Source organism: Amphibalanus amphitrite, unplaced genomic scaffold, assembly GCF_019059575.1.
Source record: "Amphibalanus amphitrite isolate SeventyFive unplaced genomic scaffold, NRLGWU_Aamphi_draft 000472F_arrow, whole genome shotgun sequence".
Taxonomy (NCBI): domain Eukaryota; kingdom Metazoa; phylum Arthropoda; class Thecostraca; order Balanomorpha; family Balanidae; genus Amphibalanus; species Amphibalanus amphitrite.
The window spans coordinates 462456-489343 of record NW_024881966.1 but is presented as its reverse complement, the minus strand read 5'-3'; the positions used below and the strand labels follow the sequence as shown (position 1 = coordinate 489343).

Here is a 26888-nt window from a genome sequence, read left to right as displayed (position 1 = left end):
AGTAAGCCGGCGGCCGACGACGGGCCCCGGCGCACTAACTCGGTCTGACCGGGCCATCCGAACGACTCCGCTCTACTATACCGGTAGTATCCGCCCCCGGCCGGCGGGCCGCCGGACCCGGCACACGACATGCATCTCGTGGCTCGATTGAGTCCACTTTCCGGTGGTCAGCTATCAATAGTGAGGCAGAGCGGGTCTGCGCGGGCGGGCCGGAAGAGCGGGTCATCTGGGCACGCTCTGCCGGCGGACGGAGCGGGTCGCGGTCAACCACCGTAACCGACGGCTGTCCAAACGAGCGGCCGACGAGCCGTCCAAGCCCGGCAGACAGAGCGGCCGGCCCTGACGGACGGGTGGGGCGCCGCCGCGGAGGGCGGGGTCACGGAGGGAGGGTCACGTCCCTCTCCAGTCTACTCCCGGGGGATTCAACCGACAACGTCACGTGCTACAGCCACGTGCCAGTCGCCGGCCATCGTGCAATATTAACACAAAACGGCGACCGGAGACACTGGTCCGGTGCTGGTTCGCTGCATGCAGCCCGCTCGCGAGGTCCGATCGGCGCAATACGCCGCGCCCGAGCGGGCCAGTGCAGGCCCATCGGTCAGTGAGAGGAAAAACGGCGACAGACCGGCAACGCCTTCCCGGAGACGCGCCGGCCGCGACAGAGCCGGCATCCAGGCCAGGCCATACAGGAACCACTGCGCAATAACACAGCACTCTGAGAAGGGTCAGCATCGAGTGCACTGTCCAGGCCTCAAGAGGCCTGGAGTGAGGAATTTGGAGGAGTTATAGAGAGGCCTGGAGTTTGGAGTGAGGGCCTGCACTCACTCTATAGAGTGAGGGCAGGCCCCAGCCGACCGTCCCCGCAGCAATACGGAGACTTGACCCGGCTGTGTCACACCCGCGGCAGTGAGGCAGAAGAGCGCGGCGGTCTGAGTCGCTCTGTCGCCGCCCGTCTGCTCTGCGACCTGCAGAGACGCACGTAGCGCGCTGTGTGTCGGCGATTACGAGCCGGCTGATGTATGGTGACGGCCGCCCGAGCGTCGCCCTATCTCCGAGCCGGCCGGCCCGCCGCGCGCGACACCAATTCTCATGAAACGCGACACCGAGCGCCCAATTCAGCCGACGGAGCGCGAAAACGGCATTGTTCGCTGAGAGACAGGTAATTTATTCAAAGTGTTGCCAGATGGATTAGTTGCTGACGGAAAACAATGAGACATCTGCAAAGTGTTGGTGGATCCCGCGTACATGCCTTGATGACCAGGATGCAATCTGGATGATCAGTAACAACTAACATTTAGGTACGTGGTAATTGATTCAAGCAGCTATAGCAAAACAAAAGAACAATAAATAATTAAATAAATAAACAAATAAAATAAATTTCTTTGTAGCGCATAATAACAGTGCAAATCTGTCCTGTTATTCTGGAGGGAGGGAGGGAGAGAGAAAAAAAATAAAGAGAGAGGGAGAGTGAGAGAGAAAGGGAGAGAATGGAGAGAGAAAGAGAGGAAGAGAGAGGGATGGAGAGAGAGAGAGAGAGGGAGGGAGAAGGAGGGAGAGAGAGAACGAGGGAGGGAGGAAGAAGCGAGGGAAAGAGGAAGAGAGGGAGAGAGGGAGATAGGGTCGAGGGAGAGAGGGAGAGAGGGAGAGAGACGGAAGGTTTTGTCCACTTAACATTTTTCGTATGCTATTTGACAAGTAATTACCGCCATGAAGACTTCAAAGTTCAAAAGGACAGCTTTATCATGCAACGCTTATGAATGTTGGAGTGAGTGGTTTGGAGCTTGATAGAGACCCAAATTTAAAAATACATCTCATGACAGCAAGGAAAGCATATACGATATAGATCAAGTGGAAGCTAGCGATTGATGGGCAAACATAGAAGTTGCAGTTGCACGGTGCATGAAGTTTGAACTTTGAGGTGTGGATTCAGTTGTGAAAGGTTTGTACGGACTTGCACTTGCTGGCAATAAATCACGGGAACACTATAACTACAATGTTGTGATGTTGCTCATCGTCGTTCTCACAACTGCAGTAGGTTACAACTTCATTTCCAAAAACAACCGAGTTTAAGTCGGCATTTCTTGCAATGTGTTCGTATGTTGCTCCTAAATTCTCAATGCAAACCGGACCGCCCGCCACGCCGCCGTGCGGTTCTGGTGCATTGTTGGTGGCCCGTCCTGGGCCGTTCTGGGCTGTGGCGGTCCTCCCGCACTAATGGCAGGCCGCCCGTCGAGCAGCCGCCGCCGGATCAGCCGACCGGCCGGCGTGTATAATCCAATCTGGCGCCTCGGCCGCCTCCCCGACGCACCGCCACGCCGGCAGAGGCGCCGTCGGAGAGAGAGAGAGACGAGAGAGAGAGGGAGAGAGAGAGAGAGAGAGAGAGAGAGAGAGAGAGAGAGAGAGAGAGAGAGAGAGAGAGAGAGAGAGAGAGAGAGAGAGAGAGAGAGAGACGAGAGTGAGAGATCACCCGATTACCAGAACCCCATCCGGCGCGCGGCGTCCGTCCCCACCCCCCTCCCACCCCCAGAGAGGCTGTCTCAGCGGCATTGTTGCCTGCGCCAGAGACAGCACAGTCACATCTCAGACACGAGCTGGCACATTGTCGTCACGAATATCCCATAAAGAAAAACAGAAAACCGCCGTGTTCAGCTCATCTGGGGTGAGAATAGCCGTCACAACGGCGCGGCAGAGATGCGGTTGGACAGATGGACTGAGGTGTAGACAAACACAGCTAATGCAATCCGTCGACAGACGCGCGGGCACCAGACAGGTGCGACGCGGCGCCTTTAGAGCGCTCCTCCGCCGGCGCGTCAGGGGAGTCGACGCCCGTCGACTGTCGCGAGCGATATGCATAGGCGTAGGAACAGGGGGGGCCGGGGGGGCCATGGCCCCCCACTTTCGGAGGTGGGGGGGCCAGCAATGTTAACTGGCCCCCCCCACTTTTTGCTGACTTAAGTGTCTGTCTGTACCTAACCTACCACCCGGTAACTTGACAACTATTCAGCTTGCTCTTTAATGAGGATTCCTTTTTGTTTCTACAGCGTTATTGACCGCAATTTCCTTCACTCAATGAAGGAAACCATATCAGATGCAAGACTGTGAGTCCTGGTGACAGCATTTTGTTGAATACGAGGCGCGGGACAGCGAGCACTAAAAAGGTATAGGCAATACTAAGACAATACTAGCACGGTGCAGGAGAATGCGTATACAAACGACCAACGCTTGACCTTATCTGCTTGGGGTCGGCATAGTTCGTCAAAGGCGTACTAGCTGGGGGCCAGGGTGACCGTGCCTCAGCCTCGGTTCAAACAGGCTGGGGGCCAGCAATGTCTGTTTCTGCCCCTCCCCCTTCCACTTTCAGTGCAGTGGCGGTCGCAGAGGGGGATCAGGGCCATGCCCTTCCCCCCTCCAAAGGCTAATCAGGGGGCCATCATATCATTTGGCCCCCCCCCGAAACAACCAATGGGCCCCCATGGGCGTATGGGGCTCTGGCCCTTATTCGATTGTCACGAGACTCAAGAATCCCACGCTAGCTATTAAAGGAAGACTGCCACCTTCAAAAAGTTTTCTCAGATCGGCCCATGATTTTTTCCCTGGATAAAACGAAATTTTAGAATTCACCTGGCAAGCTATCATCACGTGAATCGCGTAAAAAAATTATCGATTATCATAAATTATCAATCGGATAATGTCTAGCGACAATGTTGACACATCACTAGACTTCAAGGTCATAAGATATGGAAGCGGGTTTTGTCGCCATAAACGGCGCGCATGTTACAATTGAAATATACAATGATCCTTGCTTTGGTTATGTATGTCGTGTTTACGCTTTTGGAATTGCCTGTTTTAATGAGTTATGTTATCTATATCTTAAAATATTCCAATTCTGATTCATCTGATAGGTATATATATACATGTATTTTGGCATGTGATATTAAAAGCTAGACTATTTCCAGGTTTATATGAATAGTGATAGACTAAGTTGAGACAAGTGCTATTTGAATAACAAATACCTATGGTATTGGAAAAATTGTCATGAATCTGATAGTGTTTCCATTCCAGCACCAATTTCCCAGTCTTCAAAGTGTGGCAGGGAGCTCAATCCGTGACAAGATGTTTGGGACAGTCAAAACATTGCCCCAAGCGGAATGCCGAGACCTGGGCAACCCAATTCCTTTCATGAGGGCCCCTCATGAATATGATGAAAATGATATAATGATGAAGTGCATCATTTAATAAGTATGAGAAGCGAAATGAATCAATGCTGTGACAAGCTTTCAACTTCTGCCCCAGATTTCCTTGCTTCTGCCCCAAAATTCCTCAAACCTGCCACAACCTGTGGTGTGTGCCCTGACAACATATTGTCAAGACCTGCCACGTTTTGCAGACTGGCCCATTTCTGTATGCCTACCTTCCAGGTGAAGATGCCTGGTGAGCGAGGGAGAGGACGAGGACGGGTGAGGAGAGGAGGTGGTCGAGGGGCAAGAAGAATTCTCAACTTTTCACCCACCGCCCAGCCCGAGCCCCAAAGGTAAATAACTGAATGTTTCTTACGATGCGATGTGAAAGTATGAAACAATTGTTAATATTTATTTAATTGCCATGTGTGGCCTAGCCTTTATCTAGGTTGCTAGCCAATATATATTTTAAGGTGATTATTGCAATTAAAATTATCATGTACCTACCTTGAAAAGTCAGGTACACTACAAGCAGAAATAATACAACCTAATCTAACCTTACCTAACCTTACCTAATGTAAGATAATCTCACCTGACTCATTGTGTGGTTTGGTGGAAGTTATAAATGTTTTGTGAAAAAAATATGGTTAGTACACAAAACATTTCTAAGGATGTGTTCTTTCTAATCATGTTTTAATTTTGTGAGTCTCTTCATTTTCTAAAGAGTGCAAAAGGAGGTATTCAACTCTGCTCATGATAATTCAAAAGGAATTCTTAAATACAATGCACCCATAAATCACTGATTTTCACTTTGTGGTTCATCAGAAAACACATTCAACATCATTGTCTTTCTATAATGAAAGATGGCACTAAAACATGAACCACTTTTCTTTCAGAAAAGTGGTGCTAGGTGAACTTGATACAGGTGAACTTATTACTTAATACTTAGGACACATGTCTTGACACAAGTCTTGATCTTATCGTGGGAGGCGGCTCGGGTTGGAGATACACGTACACTGGTTATTAGGGAGACCATTAGGTACCATTAATGATTTTACATTGCTGTGCGATACGAGGTTGTACCTAGTGATGTTGCGTCATTTGTGGACTTCCCCCCTGCGAGTTGTCTGGTCCTAGGATTTCATGCACATCTTCCTTCACTTCAAACTGGGATTTACCGGTGACGTGTTTTCTCTGTGTGCGCCAGGTGTACCAGTGGAAGCTCCTGCACCACGTCTTTAAGGACCACCTTGTGATGCTGAACCCGGTGCACCTTTCCCTACAAGTGCACCGTCTGTACGGCCACATTCGCATATGTATACAAACAGTTCGAGAATGACGTCTACAGCCCTCACTCTGTCGTCGCCAAGAAGATTATGGAGTCGTTTGGCCGTAGGAAGGCAGCTGCGGCGGCGGCCGCCACCGGACAGCCCATCAAAATCAACAACGAGATCACAATTCACAATCATCCCTCACACGGGCTCGGGCGGTGCGGCAAAGGGCTCGTCTCAGGCCAGCTCGACGCCGGTGAAGCGGCGGCGACCGGAGTCGGCGCCGGCTCCCGTGGAGCGTGAGTGCGAGCTGTGCGAGCATCGCGCGCTGCCGTGGTGCAGCCGCGGCCGCTGACGGAGCCTGCACCAGGGCCGGCCAGAGCTCGAGTTCACGCCGCTGATGCGCGACCCCAAGTGCGCCACCTTCGTCACAGAGGAGATCTGCGAGCAGCTGCGCCGGCGCGCCGCCGCCGAGGACTCCGACAGTGGGGTCGAGGTGGAGGTGAGCGACGCGAAGGACGGCGCGGCCGGCGGCGCCCCGTCCGCCTCCGGTGGCAGCGCGCTCAGCAAGCTCAACGAGGAGACTCACGCCTATTGCCGCGGCGCGGCCCCGCCGGCTGGTGACCGTCCGGAAACCCAAGCCGTTCATGGGTGACTGAGTGAAACGAATGGACGTGCATGTGCGTTTTTGTTCTGTGTATGCGTGCGTTTGGAAATGGCGTCTCTATGTGCGTGCTTGTTTTGTAGAAGCGCTAGCGGTGCCGACGGACCCAGCGATGGCGCGGAGGGCTTTGATGTACCGTGTGTCTTTGATGTTGATGCATTCTCGTGTTTTGTTGGTCGCGCGCCCAGCAGCACCGTGTACATAGCCGGGGGCGTTCCTGCTCGACGCCACGTTCTGTTCGTTGTATCTCAATGCCAGCTTTTTGCTCCAAGTCCCGCTCGTGGAACACGCGACTCGCTCGATTCAAATAATAAATATACACTTTATTTCTCTGACAACCTGATGTCCTCTCTCTCCTCTCTCCTCTCTCCATATAAAAAATACGGCCACGGTGAGTAGGTGCCGGCCGGCGTTAACTGCCTCCGGCCGGACGGTTCTCAGTTGATATGTGACAACAGTTAGGAATGTAACACCGCCATAGTACCCTCCATCACTGCCGGGCGCGGCGGTCCCCGCACACAGGACCGGCGGGGGGGGGGGGGTAGCGACCGCCGCCAGCTGCTGGCCGCCCATCAGCTGCAACACCAGCTGCTGCAGATGGACAAGCTGCTGGCGGTCCTCGTTTAGCGCGATCAGCTCCTGTTCGCGCGCCGCCGACACAGCGTTCACAGCGCCGCCGCCGATGAATTGCTGCAGCCGCGCGCGCAGCTCCTTTCGCTCTCTGATGAGACTGAGACTGAGCCAGCCAGAGCCAGAGTCGAGACTGAGCCAGCTGAGTCTTGACAGACCGGACAACACACAAGGCGCCAAAACGAAGCAACATGATTGGTCGACAAATCGAACCGTCTGTCACAGCGACTGTGCTTGGACCACGGCCAGCCCGCAATAGTGACAAGACAAGGCATTATCCTGAACACGCGCAGAATCACGCCCAAAGTCAATCGACACACCAAGAAACGTAAAAACATGCAACGGAACGAGAACTCATTTATTGAAATTAATACACAACCCAACACTAGTCAGAAACGCAGCGATACCATTCAGCGTCCTTGGACATGAAAAGAAAATCATCTAAATACGCCAAACACCTGACGTTAAATCTCGACTCTACAAGTTCACTGAAAGCATCTGTTAGGTACTGCATCTGCAGTACCTAACTGCATCTCCTTCAGTACCTAATAATGCAGTACCTAATAATGGTACTGCATCTCTACCTAATAATGCAGGAGATGCAGTACCTAATAGGGCCCATTGGTAACAGAGAAAAGGTATAAGCACGTTTTACCATCATACAAAACACCAAAAGGACGTGTGGAACGTGCGCGAGAAATGTGATGAAATCCATCTTTTAAATCAATCTTGATACCGGTATAAACCCCAAAACGATAACTCTAACGCATCCCCAATAGACGGCAAAGAGCACGGCCGGCACGGCAAGAGGGGCGTAAGCACTGACAAATCGTATACCAGTCTGGCCACAGTCGCACTTTTTGGCACAGTAGCAGGCCAACTAAACAGCGACTCGCTCGCGACCGGTGCCGACGGCGATGAAGATTCGTCGTCACCAGCGTCCTCCCCAGGCGCGCTGCCGACGGGGCACGCCGCCACCGGCCCGCCAGCATCACCGTCGACCGATGATGTCTTCAAAGAAGAGCCGTTCCCCTCAGTGGCGGCAGCAGAAGAGACCGCAGGCGGCGGGGACCCGGAGCAGGGCACAGAGACGTTGCCCCCCGCCGCGCCTCAAACGCCGACCTAAGCCGGACGTCTCGGCGAGCCGGGCCCGCGGCGCGCGGCGGAGCGCGCAGGCTGGACGGCCAGGCGGGGCGCGGGCGTCGCCAGCTCCGCCGTCGGGTGAGCTCCGGAAATGATGATGGAGAATGATGGAAGGATGATGTCATGGAGCCGCGGATGCTGCTCCATGGCAGAAATCACCTCTGCAGCTGCGCCGTGCGGATGTTGGTGGCGAACGCCCCCTGGGCTCTGAGTCAGCTGGCTGGTGGCTTGCGCGCTCTGTGGGAGAGCAGGACAAGGTGTAAAATGCTGCTACGGGACACGTAAGCAGATGTAATACCTCTGCTCGAGCTACCACATGCAGATAAGACTAAAGTCTGTTCCATTTCAAGCCTGCAGCCGAAGTACCATGCTGTAAACAACACATGCTTTATGTGTGCATAGCTCCTACATTAACCCTCGCCCTGGCAGGACATTTTTCATAACACGGCCTGGCAGGGGGGGGGGGGTGATGCGACCCCCCTCGCGATTGGCTCCTATGGCACCTAGAAACACCAAATTTGGTAGGTAGGTGGGCCCCCTGGAGTTCTCGCCCCTGCGCAAATTTGGTTGCTCTAGGTCAATATTTAGGGGGGTTTTGGGGGGAATAAATGTAAAAATTTTGCTGCAGTATGCTTGAGGCACGTCCATGGTCAAAATAATAGATAAAGCCCAATTTGAATAATTCTAGCAGAAAGACACCAGAATCACCCCTCAAGCAAAAAAGAAAAGTTTGTCATAAACAGGTTGCCAGTTCTCACCTGCTTCCACTCCACCGCCGTTTACCAGCTCGCAGCTGATGTCCATGCGGTGTTGACACCAGCGGCGCAGGTGACGTCGCCGACCTCTCCGGCACTGGCAGAGTCGACGCCACGGCCGTCGCTGGATGGTCCAGTGCCGCGAATGGTCCAGCTGGTGACGGCGTCACGGCCGTCGCTGGATGGTCCAGGGCCGCGGATGGTCCAGCTGGTGACGGCGTCAGGGGTTCCGCGGAACTCGCAGGTGACGTCGCCGTCGTCTCCGGCACTGGCAGAGTCGACGCCACGGCCGTCGCTGGATGGTCCAGTGCCGCGAATGGTCCAGCTGGTGACGGCGTCACGGCCGTCGCTGGATGGTCCAGGGCCGCGGATGGTCCAGCTGGTGACGGCGTCACGGCCGTCGCTGGATGGTCCAGTGCCGCGGATGGTCCAGCTGGTGACGGCGTCACGGCCGTCGCTGGATGGTCCAGTGCCGCGGATGGTCCAGCTGGTGACGGCGTCACGGCCGTCGCTGGATGGTCCAGGGCCGCGGATGGTCCAGCTGGTGACGGCGTCACGGCCGTCGCTGGATGGTCCAGGGCCGCGGATGGTCCAGCTGGTGACAGCGTCACGGCCGTCGCTGGATGGTCCAGTGCCGCGGATGGTCCAGCTGGTGACGGCGTCACGGCCTTCGCTGGATGGTCCAGTGCCACGGATGGTCCAGCTGGTGACGGCGTCACGGCCGTCGCTGGATGGTCCAGTGCCGCGGATGGTCCAGCTGGTGACGGCGTCAGGGGTTCCGCGGAACTCGCAGGTGACGTCGCCGTCGCAGGTGACGTACCAAGGTTCTGAAATCACAGTGCAGAGAGAGGTTGGTGAACTACCAGAGTGTTTACCCGTGCCCTGCTGGGGGGGGGGGGGGGGCGTGCCAATAATGTCTTTTTGTTCCAATGGGGCGGATTTGCAAGCCTTCGCCCCATCAAAAGACGGCACAATTACAAAACAACGCACAACGTCATAACGTCACAGCCCACAGGCACTCATCTCCATACTATTGACTGACGCACCACCCCAAGGTCACATGCACTTGGCCCATGCCGAAAAAAGATATTATAACATTAGAACACATTGTGTCACATTATAAGCGTCCTTCTCTTTGTCAGTGGCGCCCAGCTCTGCACCATATACCGCCCCATGGGTAAGCCGCCTCTCACTCAGACAAATAATAGAACCACCCCACCGGCACGCGATTACGCGTTCGAGCAAAATATGGCCGTCCGCACCAGCTGCTTTCGCGTCTAACACTACCGCTGGAATTCTCTCGGCCACGGAGCGCGCTTACCTTCGAGGGTACAGCCTCCGGCTGGAGGAAGCGATTTGGGGTGTAATCGCTTGATTTCTCAAATTCTTGGTAATAAAGCAGGTGGTTTCTCTGTGCATTTACATTTGTGCCACAATAAATGGCAACAGCCTACATAGGTTGTTACGAGCAAGCAAGCGAAGCGAAGTCTTTTCAATACTAGATGCAGGCAGCGCTCGTGCGTTGCCTTGGGCCAGAATTGGAGGGATGGTGCCGAGAGCATGCCGGGCCAGGGAAAAAACAATAAGTTAGGTCTTGGGGGTAGACTGAAAGATAACCGAGACCTTTTGAGACTGTAACGAACTGAAACGTCTAAAGAATTATTGAAAGCACGTGAAATTGATATGGAAATCTACCTACAGTATAGGATATGAATTCATTGCACGTGCAAAGTGAATGTCCCAAGCACCCCGGTTCATTCATTTTCATAACATACTGTAGAGTGTGTCTAGTTCTAGCAGTGTGCCAATTTTGTGTCGATAGCTGAAAAATTCCCGAAGTCAGAGGACCCCTTGTCAAGAAAAGCTACAGTTCTCTCGCTCGTTCGGTCTTCGCCCAAAAGGCGTTTATCTGGTAAAATATAACCCTCATGATACTGCATTTCAAATACTGCAATGACGGTGGCGAGATCACATACCTGTGTAGTTTCCATTTTGCACCCTGCTTATGTTGGGGCTTGTAATCAAAGTGTTGCTTGCATGTCTTGACACAACAACGGTTTACCATGTTGCTGCTGTAAAAGAAAAGCTGTATTTGTCATTTAAAGTTGTTATACAATTAATATTAAGAGGTGCAGCATGACAGCTTTCAGCATGTCTGAAAAACGTGGCTGCCACGTTTTCAGACTGAGTCAGGTCAACGGTCGCTGAATGGTGATTGACAAATACTAATTTCTTTATAACTATTTATAATTATAAGCATTCATATTTAAATTATTTATTCCTAGTTTGGTCATAGCCCTGCTCACTTCAACTGTTTATTGGTCGATCAATATTTGGATTTGCGCCTAGTAGTTTCCCAGTCTGCAAAGCATTGCAATTTTGACAAAAGCTTGTCGGTGCAGGCTTGTTCAGCTGGTGCTGATCTGATGCGGCGTGGTGCGGATTTGGCTGGTAGGGTGCAGATCTAGTGTAGCCCAGTGTCCCAAGATTTGGGTGGAAAGTGAAATCCTTGTGAAATTGAATAGTCCACTTGGTCCACTCTCACCTTTAATTTTCCAGGACAAGTTGCCCTCCCAACTTTAACAACTAAGATCATCCGCATGTACATTTGCTGGCTGGCTTGTACCTACATTCAAATTCCATTAAATCATCGCAGCTCCCACATCCTGTAACATTCACATAGAAAATGGTGATCATGTTTTCATTCTTCTTTGTATCTTTCTGACTAGCAATTTTCCACTTTCAGTCCTCTTTGTAGTGAGGAATTTTACCCTCGAACACCCAAGCCAAAATATCCCTAATTTTGGGACACTGGTGTAGCACATTGCAGATTTGCTTGTTGATGGACATGACAGACCAGACAAGATATATGAGGAAAATTGAAAAACATTGCTGAAGCTGAAGCCATACTTTGCAGCCGTGCGCAGCCATGCTGCAAAGTATCGCTCGCATGTCGACGAAGGGCACTAGCCCAAGTTCACAATCCGCACCAACCCTTCAAAACCGGAAAATCCACCCCAATGTGGGCTGAGGGTAAAAGATCCGCACAGAACCCAAAAATGACCAGCAGTTGCACACTCATTTAAACCCAGGGGACACTGAATTACACATAAAAGCTCCAGCAATGTTTTTCGATTTGCCTCATCAATATCGTCTTGTCCGTCAAGTCCATCGCCAAGCCAAATCTGCACTGTGATCCACTAAATCCGCACACCAAGCGAAATCCGCACCACGCCGCAACAGCTGAACAAGCCCGCACCGACCAGATCTTGTCGAAATTGCCATACCTTGCAGACTGGCAGTTTCCAGCATGGGTAGTTTCCCCAAGTCAGTTGTATAAATTTGAATTTTGGCATGCTCATCCTCAATTGCATGATTAGGTATTCACTATGCCAGCATTTGTATTTATAACTTCAAGTTCAAAAAAGAGATAATCGATCTTTTTCCAAAACTGAGTGCACACCCGTTACTTGTTACTTGAGAGATTCCGGCACCGTTGTATATCAACTTACCACGATGAAAACCATTAAATATTAGCGCACAGAGACCGTAGAAATGAGGATGAAACCACTTTCAGCATCGCCTATGAATTAGCAATACATTTGACACGTGCCCCGAAAAAGTCTTCAATTTTATCGCGTCGTGTTTGAAACAGAGGTGGAAACATGCAGAACATGGTAGCAAACCAAAAATCCTTTACCACTTACCTTTGTCATAGGGTCTGCTCCCTTCACTAGTGTTGAAGAGATCGGACCTCAGGTCTTCCCTTTACCACTTCCCTTCAAGTAAAAAAAAGCATTGTCTTCTACCACAAATTTGCTAATTAACAATTTATCGCCTTTGAATTGAATATGTGTGAATAAGAAAAGATAAATAAAACCCTTTAGACGAGTTTTTCCTTAAAATTTGTATAAAATGCTCTTAATTAAAATCGACAAAGTTTTTCCTTTCCCTGAAATCCTTCACAATGCTAAGAGATCGGCCTTTCTTCATGCTAGTATACTAGGAAACCTTCAACATTAATTTGCTAAATGTACGTCTTTGCTGTTGAAATTAATATTGGTATTACGAAATTTGTCACAACATTCAAGAAAAATAACAATGAATCTCTATGATGCCAAAATGTAATGAAAAGTGACATACATGCTATCGTAGTGATGAGCATTTTCACCGGCGAAAAAGATGGCATCAAATGGAACTTTGGGAGGCGATTGCGCGTTACAGGGTGAGGATAACGGAAAATGGACTGGACATCTGTGGTGAGGGCGGGCACCTCTTACGAAAACCGGTAAGTGAAAAAAAGGTGACAGTCTACCTTTAACAGCTCCCAAACCAGTCTTTGAGGGTCCTACACTGATCTCGGAGGGCCCTTCAGTGGCGGTCAAGCGCCCACATTGACCGCTGAGAACCCACATTGACCTCATTTGAGGGCCCCTAAACCGGCCTCAAGGGCCCAGCCGGCGTCTGAGGGCCTCACACCGGCCTCTGGTGGCCTCAATTCTGTCTCTGGGGTCCCAAGACTAGCCTTTAGGTGCCTTTGAGGGCCCCGCACTGAATTCTGAAGACCCGATGCCGGCCTCTAAGGCCCATCTTGGTTTTTGAGGGCCTTCTGCTGGTCTCTGGGTTCCAACACCGGCCCATGCCGGCATTTTAGGGTCCCACACTGACCTCTGAGGGCCCATACTGGCCTGTAAGGACCCACATTAGCCTCTGATGGCCCAAGTCGGCATCTTAAGGTCTCATCCTGCCCTTTGCAGGCCCTGTACTGGTCTCTGAGGGCCTTAACCCTCGCCGGCCGGGGGGGGGGGGGCGGGTGCCGCCCCTCCATAAGTTTTTTTTTCGCGATAGCTCCGAACACGCCGGCGATAGAGAGCTGAAGCTTGGCATACCTAACCTTTGAATCAAACGGGATCTTTTGACACCAACCGCATTTTCGGGTCAGATCAGGTCACTGACCCATGTGATCATAAGTGAACCTCTGCACGGTCTTCAGATGTCGCAACTTCGCAACGCCCTCACTGCCAGAGGAGATTTCACAGGGAAATGAACCTTGGAGGACCTAGTATCCAATAGGAGTCTCTCAACTTGTATAATGTATATCTCGGATTTTTCCTAAAGTTCATATGAGGTCAGGTCATTTTCGTGACCTCACCATTAGGTATAAGTCAATGGGGATAAACTGAAAACTTTTTCTGGCGCCGGGAACGATCGATCTCCAACTATCTCAAGGACACCGAATCGTGATTTCATGCACCCCTTGCAAGGTTCGATACGTCACTTTTGCAATGTTGACCTTGCGCGACGTCATTTATGAAGTTATAAGGGTCTTATTAGTTTTTCGTCAATAACTAGGTACCGATCAAATTGAGCTAGCGAGTCGGGAAAGCCACCTATGGACTCAAGAAGACCTGCCGAATCGAATGATATGCGACATGACCTCCTTCGACCAATTTCGTGACCTGGGGACGCGGACCTGACCGTGACCCGAGGTCAACACCCTAAGTTTACCTCACCCAAACAAAAAGTATATCATTCGACGCGCCTGAGAGAGGTGAACACGATGCTGGCAAAATCGCGGCTCTGCGGCCATTTTTTTGCGAAGTTATTCACCAAAAACGGAACCGTGCCTTGAGGCACTTGACCTGACCTCAGAGGTCACCGGTTTTTGTTTGTTTTGTTGGGTTAGGCCCTTTCGGTCCAATGAGACCATTTCAGAGCCGGAAGGATGATAGGATATAGGGGGAGACATTGGTCTGGGCAGGCACCCTAGTGAGTCGCCGGGGCTGAGCCCGTTCAGAGGACAGGCCACCCAGCCCCAAGGCACTCACTGCACCCGGCTACGGGGTGCGCTCCCTCGGGAGCAGCGGTGCCGCTCCAAGGGAGCAGCCCGCATGAGATAAAGTTGCCTGTCCAGCCCGGAGGGGGTTGCGGTGTGGAGGAGAAGGATTTCAGTATCCTGAGGATAGAAGCACGGAACGGTGTCAGAGGTCACCGGTTGGCCTAGGACCATAAAATCGGGTATCGATCTCTGCGTCTCGTAACGGCGCACACGCTCGTTTTACCGCGACGCGCTAGCTCCACCTGGGGCGAAACGGCGAGGGGGGTCGTACCCGACCCCCGCCCCCTCGGCCAGCGCGTCGTATGTAGAAAACCTATAGGACCGGGCCGTGGAGGGTTAAACTGGCCTCTGAAGGCCCAGACCGTCTAAAAGTCCCACACCGGCCTCTGATAAGTGATAGTCAATCAGCCCAGTTGCAGTGGTCGCTGATATAATACCTCTTAAAAACGTTATAGGCCTGGCTGAGCCTAGCTGGGCCGTTCATGCTGATTTTTATAGGTATATTGAAAAGACTCGCTTTGCACGTTTCACGCTTGCTCGTAATGAAAAAGTTGCTGGATGCCTCTGGAATTTGCATGGGTGCCAACGGCTGCGGAGGACAGGGGAACGCGTCCATCAGTTTGAGTTTATGGACGGGAGACTCCCTGAAATTTCAACCATTTTTTTTTCTTTTTCTTTTTCGATTTTTTTTTTACCTCTGAGCATGTTTGCGAAAACAAAGTGGCCGAAATCCGAGGAGAAATCGGATTTTGGGGGTAGGTTAGGTTTTGGACCTCTGGGACCCTGGCCCCCCCACTTTCGAAAACGTTCCTACGCCTATGGCGATATGGGTGGGCGAGGAGGGCCAGAGCCGAGCGGCCCCGCCGCCTGCAACTCACTGAGAGTTGGTAGATCAAAGGCACACAGACGCCCATTCATTGAGTAGCAAACCAGTCTGCAAAACAGCATTTCGAAACTTCTAATTAATGCTAAATTAGCCAGCCTTCTAATTCTAATCATTTCGCTCCGTAGCAAAACTAAATGGGTTTCGATTCGCTCAGTTCAGTCATGCATCGAACGTCATCACCATTGAAAATCGGCTTCAGAATAGTGGAAATGGAAATGAATTGAATTCATGGCAGCGGCTGCAAGGACGCGATTCAGAAACGTCCATTTGACGGCTTTCATCGATCTGCAGTCATCTTTGGATGTTCACACGTTCATTCATACGTAAAATTGTCAATGGCGGGTTCACCAAGGAATGCAGCATTGAGTCGACTTCCAAGCACCAAATGCAATAATGCACTTGGATACTTCCAAAATTGGAAAACTATTGAGGTCGTTAATGCAGCAGGAATCGATCAATATATGGTAATCGATACGAGGAATTTCGACAAGGAATTTCGACGTAAACATTTCAGCCGTTGATTACCTAATTACAACTGGTGCTTGAATCAATGCAGAGTTGGAAACCAAAACGATTAATGTGTTTCGATTTCATCAGAGCCGATTGTTATGCACGATCGCTGTGACAGCCTGACAAACACGACCGCTACGCATTCAGTCTGAGACCATTGAGGCGCGTCCGGGTCCGTCTACAACCCTGCCTGACGCCAGTGATCACTCCTGTTTGGCGCTAGTGAGCAGTCCTGTCTGGTGCACGAATGCATCCGCCAGTTTTGCTTGGGACCCCCTGGCGCCCATATCCATCCAGTGCTGACGCCTGAGTCCACCCGCCAGTCTCGGTAGGCGTGCATATCCATCCGCCAGTTCTGTCTGACAAGAGCGTCTACTAGCCCTATCTGGCGCCTGTGTCCAACCGCACCCCGGCGCCCGCGACGTCTGTCCTAACGCCAGTGCGTCGTGCGCCCGTGCCGCTCGTCCTTCCCGCCCCGGCCCGTCGCCGTCGATGCATGACACATGACATTAGGCGGCCGGTACCGCGTGCCACGCCGTCGGCAATCAACAAGCTGCCAGCCGACTCCCCGTCCCCTCCCGCCCTGCGCAGGGAGCCCGGTGATTTAGCCCCCCCCCCCCCCACCCCGGACCGGCCCTGGTAACCCGCGATGCACACAGTCACATACCCCTTAGACAGCGGAGGCTTGTCGTAGTGGTGAGGGTACCGACAGGCACCGTTCCCTCCATTCATACATGATGCAGTCATGATTATGTGCCAGCAACGTCCGTGAAGGAAATGTCTGTGTTTTAGGGTGTTTCGACACAAAGCGCGAAAGGCACCCTAGGGTGGAAATATCCGGCACTTGATCGTGGGTCTATCTAACTCTGTTGCTCCTGGCTCAGCTCCAGCAAAGCGCCTTATTGTTTTTCAGCCAAGCCGCTGACTCGTCTAACCGTAGTTCACAGGGTCAGCAGTCTACCCGAGGCCGCCCGCCACCCCCATACCTATCCGGGCGGCGGCGGCGGTTGTCTGAAATTTATACCGCCCGACCGAGGGTTATTTGAGTGAGTGCTCGCAGACCAGCTGCGCCGTCACATCGAATCGTCCATTACGGGACTAAATCGGCCGAAACAATGTCCGCAGCCGGCCCATTACACACGGTCAGGCGATCAGAGTCGCCCAATGATCCTCCGCTGACGCGTAAATCCCGCTGATGTAGCACTGAAACCAACACCATTTTAGCACACGATTCGCCACTGATTGAAATAGTCCGGTCCGCGATCAATCCGTCACTTTGCCTTCCTGCAAGTCCGTATCACAGGTAGACCCTGATACCACTCACTCACTCTCACTCCCTCGCCTGGGCGACCGGGTCGTCCCTGTGGGATTTATTCGCTGCGCTCCACGCCGACCTCCGGAGGGACCGGACGGTGGTCGGACCGATTGCGGCGGCGTACGGAGAGTGGTCCAAACGACCGCTCAGGGACCGCGGAACGGATGGATGTGGTGGATAGGTGGGCGGGACGGTTAGGTGGGAAGGACAGGTGGACGGCATGGCTAGGTGAAACAGATAGAGGGGAAAGGTGTATAGTGGGTAGTACAGTGGATCTAGTAAGGATCTCCAGACGTTACTAGATGGCGTTGAGCCTCAGTCGAGTCCATGTGAAATTCAAGGAGAGGTCACTACCGAGCTGGGCCCGATGGGGAGGTGGGCGGGGGGGGGGGGGGCGGTTGGCAAGGTCGCGGTGCGGGTGACCTGTCAAGCAGCCCCGGCGCGGTGGGGCACTGCCGCAGGCAAATGGCGCACTCCAGAGTTGTTCCATATCGCGGTGGTGGGCCGGGCGGCCGGTTAGCTTGGCTGCTTGGAAGGAAAGGATAATGAGGCATTGGTTTGCTGTGGCCGGCTCATCTACTGTCAGCTATGATGAACCCAGAGTAATGCAAATGTGATGTTGGTAATGCAGCTGGCAATGGAATGCTAGCGAATGCTCCGAGCGCCCAGTAGCTATAAGGATTAAGATTATTTATGTCTCCTAAAATTTTCATTGAATATAATTCAAGCACTAGAAAGATCGTATCGTTCACCAGTTTTTTGACCGGCTGGCGTTTCTTGCGTAGAGTGCCCTTGGGCACATAATTATCACGCAGATGATTTCTTTTCTGGTAAGATGGGCCATCAAGGTCAAATCAAGTCGCTAAGAGAAGAAGTCTCGAGTTAAAAACTAAAAGTTATTATACGTGTAAGCTAAAAAAAACAATAAGATCAGTTAATAAAAATATTTGACCCGAAATTAGCCTCTGTTTTCTCTGACTATGATTGCGTGTAAGACACCGGTCCAACTGCAGGTTCAACCCGGCCCAACCTGGTTCGGCTTCCCCCTTTTTAATATAAATTTGGCCCGAACATTTTGAAAGAAAGGAATCACAATGTCCCCGCTAAGCTGAGCTTGTTGCGTTGACCCTGCCCTCTTCCCTCCGATCAAGCAATTCCTGGTTTATGGCAGAATTTAGAGTCCAAATTTTGACGTGCGCACACAGCCGCGCACGGCCGATTCCCTCACTGACTTCGCCTGGCAGCGGCCTGCCACCAACCACAACCATACCAGTCAGGAAACTCCAAAACGTGAAGCACACGTCGCGTTTTGAACCCGGACTTTTACAACCGGGACGTGCGCTCTCACCATTCGGAGTCCAACGCTCTACCGACCGAGCTACCGGGACGGACGTTTACCTTGGGGTTTCGCCTTGTGACATTGACAGACGTCAGACACTTTGGCCGAACTTTAGCCCAAACACTGAGCAAGCTGCGCAGGGCGATAGGTGCTCGTAGCGTTGAGGTTGGGTAACCTGTGAGCTGAATGCGATGTCGTGAGTTCGAGCCCCACTCCCGGGTCTGGTTTTATCTAGACACGAACCAAAACCTTTCCTTCTACTGCAACACAGACAAGCACGATAACATCTTTCCCCAATATCTTTCCCCAATATCCTCTAAAAAAAGTAAAAATTATCGCTTATAAATGTTTAGCTAAATTTCATTTTTAAGAAAATATTTTTGGTCTTTTTTAGTCGTTTCAACTCTTTCTTTTTTGATTCTTTCGACCCGATAAAACCCACCAAAACTGAACGTGCCAAATGAAAAAAAAATACCAAACTCAAATAACAGTTAAGAAAAGCCCTAGACATCATGCAACTATCGACTGAATAGTTGCATGCTATGAATACGCCCTAGATTTCAATTATCATTGTTCAACATTTTGGCTGGAACTGTCGCTGCCTCTCGCTTGCCCGTTTGTTTGAGATAATGATTCCCTTCAGTCGCATTCTTGCTGGTTCCACATGAACAGGATACCACCATACCGGAGTGAACGCACCCGCAACCATCATCCCCTCCCCTCAGCCTCGGCGCAGTGGCGGGCGGCCCACTCCCGGCGATACGCACGCCACATGCGCCGTGATACCGCGTCACTCCCCCTCCCTCCTTCCCCCACAATGACCGGTGACCTCACTTCCCTCGGGATTTGGACTCGCCCTACCCCGACCGTAGCGCCACGTGGTGGCTCTGGAGATCTTAAATAGACCCACTGTACATACCGTAGTGGATGGGACGTATACTGGTGATAGGTGAACGCGACGGTTACGTTGAACGGGTGGGGATGTAGCTGAGATAAGTGCAGTGGAAGGATGCTGGGCAGAAAGAACATCACAATGGATTGACGGACAGATATGCCTACGATAGAGTTGGATAGGCAAAATATGCTGGAAAGGTGGGACAGATCACAGAGACGGGGGACGAATCAGGGGCACATAAATCGGACACGGACAAAATCAGGCACAGGCACTCGAGTAATGGGACATTGACGACAGCCGACGCAGGCACGAAGCGCAGACTGACCACACCGCCATCGGCTGGCCGTATTTCAGCCGAAATCGCTGCCGAGCCCTCGTCAAACGACACTATTTCATCGGAAACGGCCGCCGAATTGAAGGCGAATTGCATTCCGACACCGTATCGGGATTCCAAACCGCCATCCGTCATTTGGGGTTCGACCCGCTTCACCGAGTGCCCGGTGGAGTTTCAAGTGACCGCTGTGACGGTGGGTTTAGTTGGTCTTGTGCCGTCGGCTGGCTCTTTCCTACATGACTCCGCAGTCTGTGAACGGTCCACTCGTGGGCCTGTGGACAACATACCCATCACTATCCGTGGACAGTCCACCCGCTGTAGTCTGTGGACGATCCAGCCTTCAGCCCATCAACAGTCCACAAGCTGGTATGTGGACGTTCCATATCACCTGGACCTGTGTCAGTCTCATCCGCCCCGGCCGGCCGGACAGGCACCGGGTGCGTCGCACCAACGCTGCTGGCGATGACATTTTTCAACGTCCTATGCATTTTCCGCGACACAGGCCGGGTGAATTTGCATACACGTGTCGGGGCGCTGGCCGGCCGGCCGGCGCCGGGTACGACAGATGGCTCAGGCAGGTCCGGTCCGCGGTCCCCCCCTGTCCACACCGGGCTCCGTCCACCAGCCGGACCTCAGCACGGCGGCATCCCCCGGGAGCGGACACCAGCGCCGCGCGCGCCGCACTTTACGGCCAAATCAGGCCCCATTCGGCCAGTGCACCAGGCTCCGACCGAGATTGGCTGGCCGGTCGGCGCACCCCGGCTCTCACAGCCGCCCCACGGCGCGGCCTGCAGCGCTCCCGGGCCACTGTCCACCGCCCTGAGCCGGCCGGAGGCGGTTTTTGTCCAGGGGGACGTGCCGCTCCACTGAGCGCCAGTGGACATCATCGAACGTTTTCGGAGCAGAGGCTGCGCTGAAGCCGAGCCCGGGTGTCACTGCGGACAGTGGTGTCCCCCTCTCTCCCAGTACTGGCTGACACTGGTGTCAGCGCCGACCAGTGGTGTAGTGATGTGAAGTTGAGGATAGGAGAAATGTGAGGGACGATGAGACGGATGGGAGAGGACAATGCGATAGAATGGTGAGTAAAAGCGAAATATAAAGTTGGAAAAATATCACACAGGGAATAGACAACGTGAAAACAAAGGAAGACGGCGACACGGCGCTCTGGTAGACTACAGGATCCAGTGTTCACTTTCCACTGAAGACGGCCAGCAGCAGCTGGAGATGGGGTGAGGTAGGACACTTTACCTATCTGGTAAAGACGGATCCGGCAGGACACAGAGGGCTGATGATTTTTCTCATTTTTTTTTTCAGTTGGAGGTGGGATGAGGTATAAGGCGAAGACAGGTCTGATGGGCCACAGAGGGGATAATTTTTGCTTCAGCTCATTCGGACTGCAAAGGTCATCGACGCCCATCATGACAAAGACGAGAGTCACATAAGGAACTGGAGTGATGGACGTGAAGGGCACAATAAAGCCCGAACGCAATGGTGACGGGAATTGAATGGGCAAGTTAGAGCAGAAATGGAACAGAGGCGAGGATGGGCCGAAAAGGTCAGTCTGCAAGATTGCGCTCGTTTGTGTGACAGGCTGCCATCCAGTCTCATACGAAGGGCCAGTGAAGCGTGGGGCCGCCATCGAGATTCCATTATCAGCCGACCCGCTGACCAGCTGAGGCGGACGGGCCGTGCCGACTTAGCCCAGTCGTGGCCAGTCGCACCAAAATGTCTCTGTCTCTTATAACACCATATGTCCCGGGTGCCCAGCGCGTGCCTAACAAGGCAGGATCGGGCGGCCGGTCGCCATCCACCAGCCTCATTTTTCCCTAATCGACGGCGCCGGCCGGCGAACAGTGCAGTGATAAAAACAGTACGACGTCGGCCGGCTCTCGACGGCGCTCTATTTGTTGCTCGGCAGTCAACAGTCTGTGGATCCACTTCCGGGAGACAGTCGCCCGCACTCCCCCCCCCCCCCCGGGCCGCCAAGACGCCGCCAGTCTCTAGGGGAATAAGGCCGATGAGTTGGCAAACAACAGCCGCTCACACTGTGGCGAGAGATACCGGATCATAGCTAGCGCCGTCGACAAAGCGGCCGGACAGACGGACGGGGCTGGGCGACGGGGAGGGAGAAATAACAATAGCAGCGGGTCTCAGTCCGATATAATTATACGACTGGGACCCGCGCCGAGGCACGCGTCCCGTGGCATTAATGGTGCGTTTTTAACGTTGACGAGAAAAATAAGTGTTGAGAGAAATGAAATGAAAAGGGCGGCAAATCACACATCTGTTGGATAGCAGCACAGCCAGATCAGCATCTTTTATCAGCAGAAAAATTCGCCCATATGAGGGCTATCCCTCATCCACGGGGATAATTTATAGGTGATAATATTGGACCACGCCGTACGTAAGGTCGAAAAACAGCGGGCGAGTCCGGCCTTTGGCTGGAATAGGCCCGTGTACGCTGACAAAGGTCACCGTCCGAAAGCGGCCCTGAATGTCGCCCAGCGGCGTCGCTGGGGGATCTGTCTGTCCAAGTCGATTCAACTCGAGCGGCGACGGCACGTCTCCAACCATCAGCAAACATCGGGGCAGTCCATGGAGCGTGCCGGCCGGCCCGGCAGCGGCGCCCCAGACACCGGGATTGGCTGATCGGATATTCATAGAATTCACCACCGGGCCGCCATTCATGAAATTTTCTCCGCCGGCTCCGTTATAAGCGGCCGCTGTTGGTCGCTTAGACAGAGTGATCACCCGGAGCTGGGAAACAGCCCACGCCCACGTGCCCGGTCCGAGATGGGCACTGGGCAGACCATGGTGACCAGGGGCTCGTGGGGAACACCCTACAGCGGCTACACAGCACACACATCCTGATGGGATTGGTCACCCTGAGGCCCATGGATATAGTGTGGGTGGACAGACCGATTGGTAGGCGATTGAGCACCCCGCTCGGTCCCGTGCTACACTCTCCTGGGATGGCGACACGCGGAGAAGGCGCGTCGAGCTATCCAAAATCACCCCAGAATTTACATTTACAGACCACCCGTCTGATGGCAGCGGAACTGTGCTTGATGGTGTCACGGCTTCTGAGCTCATATGACGGCCCGTCTGACTCTCCATCAATCAACTTTATCTGACAATTAAACCGAACGTAAAACGCTCGCGGTCATAACATAAGACAAGTTCATACCGTAGCCGTGATTGCTCTCCGGGTTTAGCGCTGGACTAAGGTTACGACCGGAGAGCGAATCTCAACAGGAGCCCCTCGCACCGCGCTAGATGAGACAGAATATTAGATAGATTATTTGAATCTTTAGCGGAGCCTGCCGGCCTGCCAACAGGCCAGGGTTCGCTGGCGGTTCCACTGGTTCTGAGCTGGTTGGCTGACAGTTCAGGGAGCTGTGGGTCGGGTGGCGGTTCCACCGTCCACGCTGTACTCACCTTGTTGGACTTGCGGACCTGTCGGATGTAGCCCCAGATTGTCTCGGGCGCGATCCGACCCACCACCTCCACACGGTCCGGGATGTCGGTCGCCAGATGTGACGAGTTGCCAGACACCTGTCGGCAAGAGGGAAGGTCAGATGTCAGTAGGTCCTAGGCGTCAGTGTTAGTGTCGACAAGGGAGGTTAGACACAGGAGGTCACATGACAGTAACATCTAAACCTCTGCACACCTAGAGGGGAAACGCCCATTGGTCAGGTAGGAGGGTTCTGACCTTGAGGGCGCTAATTGATGCAAACAGGATATGCTAGAATTCATAGTAACCCCACACTACTATCTCATGGCGCCGGATGATGATCATGAATTGGGGTTTTTGGGCGCCCGGACTACAGTGGTCATCGGCGCCGGGATCTTCCATCACACGCTGTCACCGGTCGCTAAGTGACCTGCCAACAGCCTGTGGGGCGTCCCCCTTCCGGTCATCGGCATTCAGAGGCCTCCGCCCGCTGTCTGACCGCCTTTGATCGACTCCAGTGACCCTAGCTGGTCACGGTCGCCGTCTATTATCCGCGCGCCGCCTGTTGTCTATACCCCAAAGAATCAGTATTCTGTCTTCGGTGTGAGCACGAAAATATTTCGTGGAAATTTGAAGATGACCACATTCACAATAAACCAGTATAACGCCTTTTGGGGCGACTAACGGAGCGAGCGAGAGGGTGAGCCTTGCACGTGCGAAATTTCGAGGGGGTACCTCCAGCTGACTTGTGCACGGCACCCTACTAACCGGTCTCTAGCGATGTGCCAAATTTGAGCACAATCGGCCCAGCCGTTCTCGAGATCTGGAAGCGGCACCCTGCACGTGCGCACGTGCAAAATGGGTCCCAACTGACTTTTGCACGGCACCCTACTAACCGGTCCCTAGCCATGTACCAAATTTGAGCGCCATCGGTCCAGCCGTTCTCGAGATCTGGAATCGACCCCTGCACGTGCGCACGTGCAGCAGCACCCCAACTCCGGCACATGGATATGCATTGCCTAGTGGGTGCCTACCTGCATGCCAACTTTCAGCGCAATCGGCCAAGTAGTTACCGAGATATTGCAACAATTACAAAAGTGACACCTCTTCGTTTTGCACGTGGCACGTGCATAAGGGGTCACCCACATGCATCGGGAATAGTCCAATACTTGGTAGAAGGAATGAAGCTACCCTACAAAAATTACCGCATGTAAATCGGTCAAGTGGTTGCTGAGATATAAGCGTCGCAGAAGCGTGACCACGGCCGGCCGGCCGGCCGGCCGGCCGCTCATACTCAGAAATTTCCGTTATTCTACGTAAGACTCCGCTCGCTTCGCTCGCTCCGTAATAACATTTCGGTAAACAAAATGAAATCACTTCGTTAAAGGAAATAGTTCACTTTTAACATGGGGTTTGAAACTGGAATAGCAGTTTTGTTGCTTGCGCTGAGACTAGCACAAATCAGAAGCTTTTACGGCCCAACGATCACCCTAGACGAAGATATTCCATTTTTCGTTCCGAAAAGAGTGCCTTGCAGAGGAATGCGTGCCTTGCTGAGGAATGCAGTCACGTCATCGTCAGCCAATCAGAATGCTGCTTACAGCCGATGGGTTTGTCCTACGCAATATGATTGGTCAACGCGTAATAAGCTTCCGCGTCAAACATTATTTTATATAGAATATAGTTCTTCTTATACTAAAATATAGAAAATAATCCTTTTTACAAAAGCGTTTTGTTTTATTTTCTGATCATTTTGAGCATAAAAAACATAAATCCATAGCAAAATACTAATTTCAGGAAAGTGAACTATTTCCTTTAAACAATGCAATGCTTAGTAGCCCCATAAGACTGCCTTTCAGCATAAAGTTGAGGTAAGATGTTATGAAACATGACAAAACCGTATGCATGTTTCCATTGTTCATCTGAGAACATTGGCTACTTCGGGAAATACATATAAATCGACATACAAAATAAGTGTGAACATGAAATTTCAGAGCAGTGAGTTCCCTTATTTTCCCTCTTTTTACGACAGACGGCTGCCAGTGCACGCCTTGGGCAGGGCTCCGTGCGGAGTTGGCTCGTTTGACGGACCATTAGCAGGCGCTGCGGCGCCGCGGCCCGTATTACCCGAGTGACCCCACAGGCGTGTTTGCGTGGCGCGACGCACTGCGGCCAGCAGCGGCGCAGTGCGGCGCTGATGGGCGGCACGGCCCGTAACGAGACGGCGGTACGCCCGGACGGCGCGACCCCGACCGTGGAAGGGAACAGTAAACAGTTACTCAGTGAGCCCTCGGTGTAAAGCTACACAGAGCACATCCCTAAATGTTGACTCCCGATCAAACTCAAAGAAAAAAACATATGGACATAAAGCATGTTTAAGATATGAACACCAATGATTGACTTAAATGACTGGGAATGATAGATGACAGACTGAGTTATTTGTGACCGAATAAAATAAAATTAATCTTCGCGTGCTCAACAATCAGCATACCGCCCCGCCAGGTGTTAAGCCACAACACGCTCATCTTGAGGTCGCCAGAGTTTCCAGTGGGCACCAACGTCGTCCCATATGTGCTAAGTCCAATACACTTATACAGGGTGGGGTAACATAATTGACAATGCTTTATGTGGAATCGTGGATGCATGACTGCCTAGCAGCATCTGCGCCGCCAGCCGAGGCGTCTAGTCAAAATGTACCTGTAAGTAGGTATAATATTATTTAGTGGCCGAGAGCCGTGAAGGATGCACGGCTAAATCGTGTTCCCGGCTGTGACGGGAAGCGGTCGCGCGTCGGCGCGCGAGCAGAGCAGAGCAGAGCGCTGGGCAGAGGGTGTGTGTGTGGAGCGCGGCCGGAGGCGCGGCTGGTTGTGTGTTGTGTGTTCGGTCAAGCTGAGAACACAGGAATACAGAGACATGCAGTAAGACCGGAGGCTGTATCTGAAGACTGAGGTGTCTTACATTGGTGGCAGCGGTGGTTGTGGTTGCGAACCGGGTTGTGTTGGCCTAACACAGTCTTGGCCTGATAAATTGTTTGACACGGAACCGATCAGCTGCGAGCTGTTATATAAACATTTGATTTTTTTTTCACGCCCCAAGTGATACGCAGTGATTTACGACGACGTCGTGATTATCTCAAGAGGAAATGGCTCACTTCGCGCCACCCAGGTATGACGGTCGGGGGTCATTTCGTCGTTTCCGAGAGGATTTTAAGAGTTTTTGTGCCGTGCAGTCGTTCACGGGTGAGGCGACTCTGAACTGTTTGCCGCTGTGTCTGGATGGAGCGGCCCGAGAGGCGTTCGACACGTTTGAGCGTCCTGCTGACGGCTCAATCGACACTCTGCTAGACCGTCTCGGAGCCGTGTTCCCGGACGCTAGCGCCTTGGACTGCCACAGCGCGCTGCAGGCGCTCAAATTCGACCCGACGGCTCAGTCACTGGACACCTTCATTGTTCAGCTGCGCGGCCTGGTCACTGCCGTGTTTGGCGCCCACTCGCCTGATACGCATCTCTTTCACTATTTCCTGGCCGCCTTGCCTCAGCGGTTGGCTCATGCAGTGGTGTCTTTGGGATCTGTGACCTTTGATGCAGCCGTAAAAAGTGTGCAAAACGTGCTGGCTGCTGATCGTCTGTCTCGGGGACCGGTGGGCCAGGGACAGCGCGTGTGTGCAGTGGGCGG

General features: G+C 52.7%; 1 protein-coding gene and 2 long non-coding RNA genes across 6 annotated transcripts in view; 1 reads left to right on the top strand and 2 right to left on the bottom strand.

Moving 5' to 3' along the window:
* LOC122392165 (death-inducer obliterator 1-like) overlaps positions 1 to 26888 on the bottom strand; it is an 82256-nt gene that overhangs the window by 5655 nt on the left and 49713 nt on the right. For all 3 annotated transcript variants that reach the window (XM_043386745.1, XM_043386747.1, XM_043386746.1), the window contains one exon: positions 23198 to 23314. In XM_043386745.1, coding sequence (XP_043242680.1) covers positions 23198 to 23314 — 117 coding nt within the window. The remainder of the gene's footprint in view (positions 1 to 23197; positions 23315 to 26888) is intronic.
* LOC122392166 lies at positions 3805 to 6451 on the top strand. 2 transcript variants are annotated; one of them, XR_006258473.1, is made up of 3 exons: positions 3813 to 3902; positions 4419 to 4531; positions 5386 to 6451. It is a non-coding gene; the product is annotated as an uncharacterized LOC122392166 (long non-coding RNA). The 2 variants fall into 2 exon arrangements; XR_006258474.1 differs by having other exon boundaries at positions 3805 to 4531.
* LOC122392167 lies at positions 7084 to 12495 on the bottom strand. Its single transcript, XR_006258475.1, has 4 exons — positions 12154 to 12495; positions 10618 to 10713; positions 8645 to 9468; positions 7084 to 8123 (listed from the first exon to the last, which is right to left on the bottom strand). It is a non-coding gene; the product is annotated as an uncharacterized LOC122392167 (long non-coding RNA).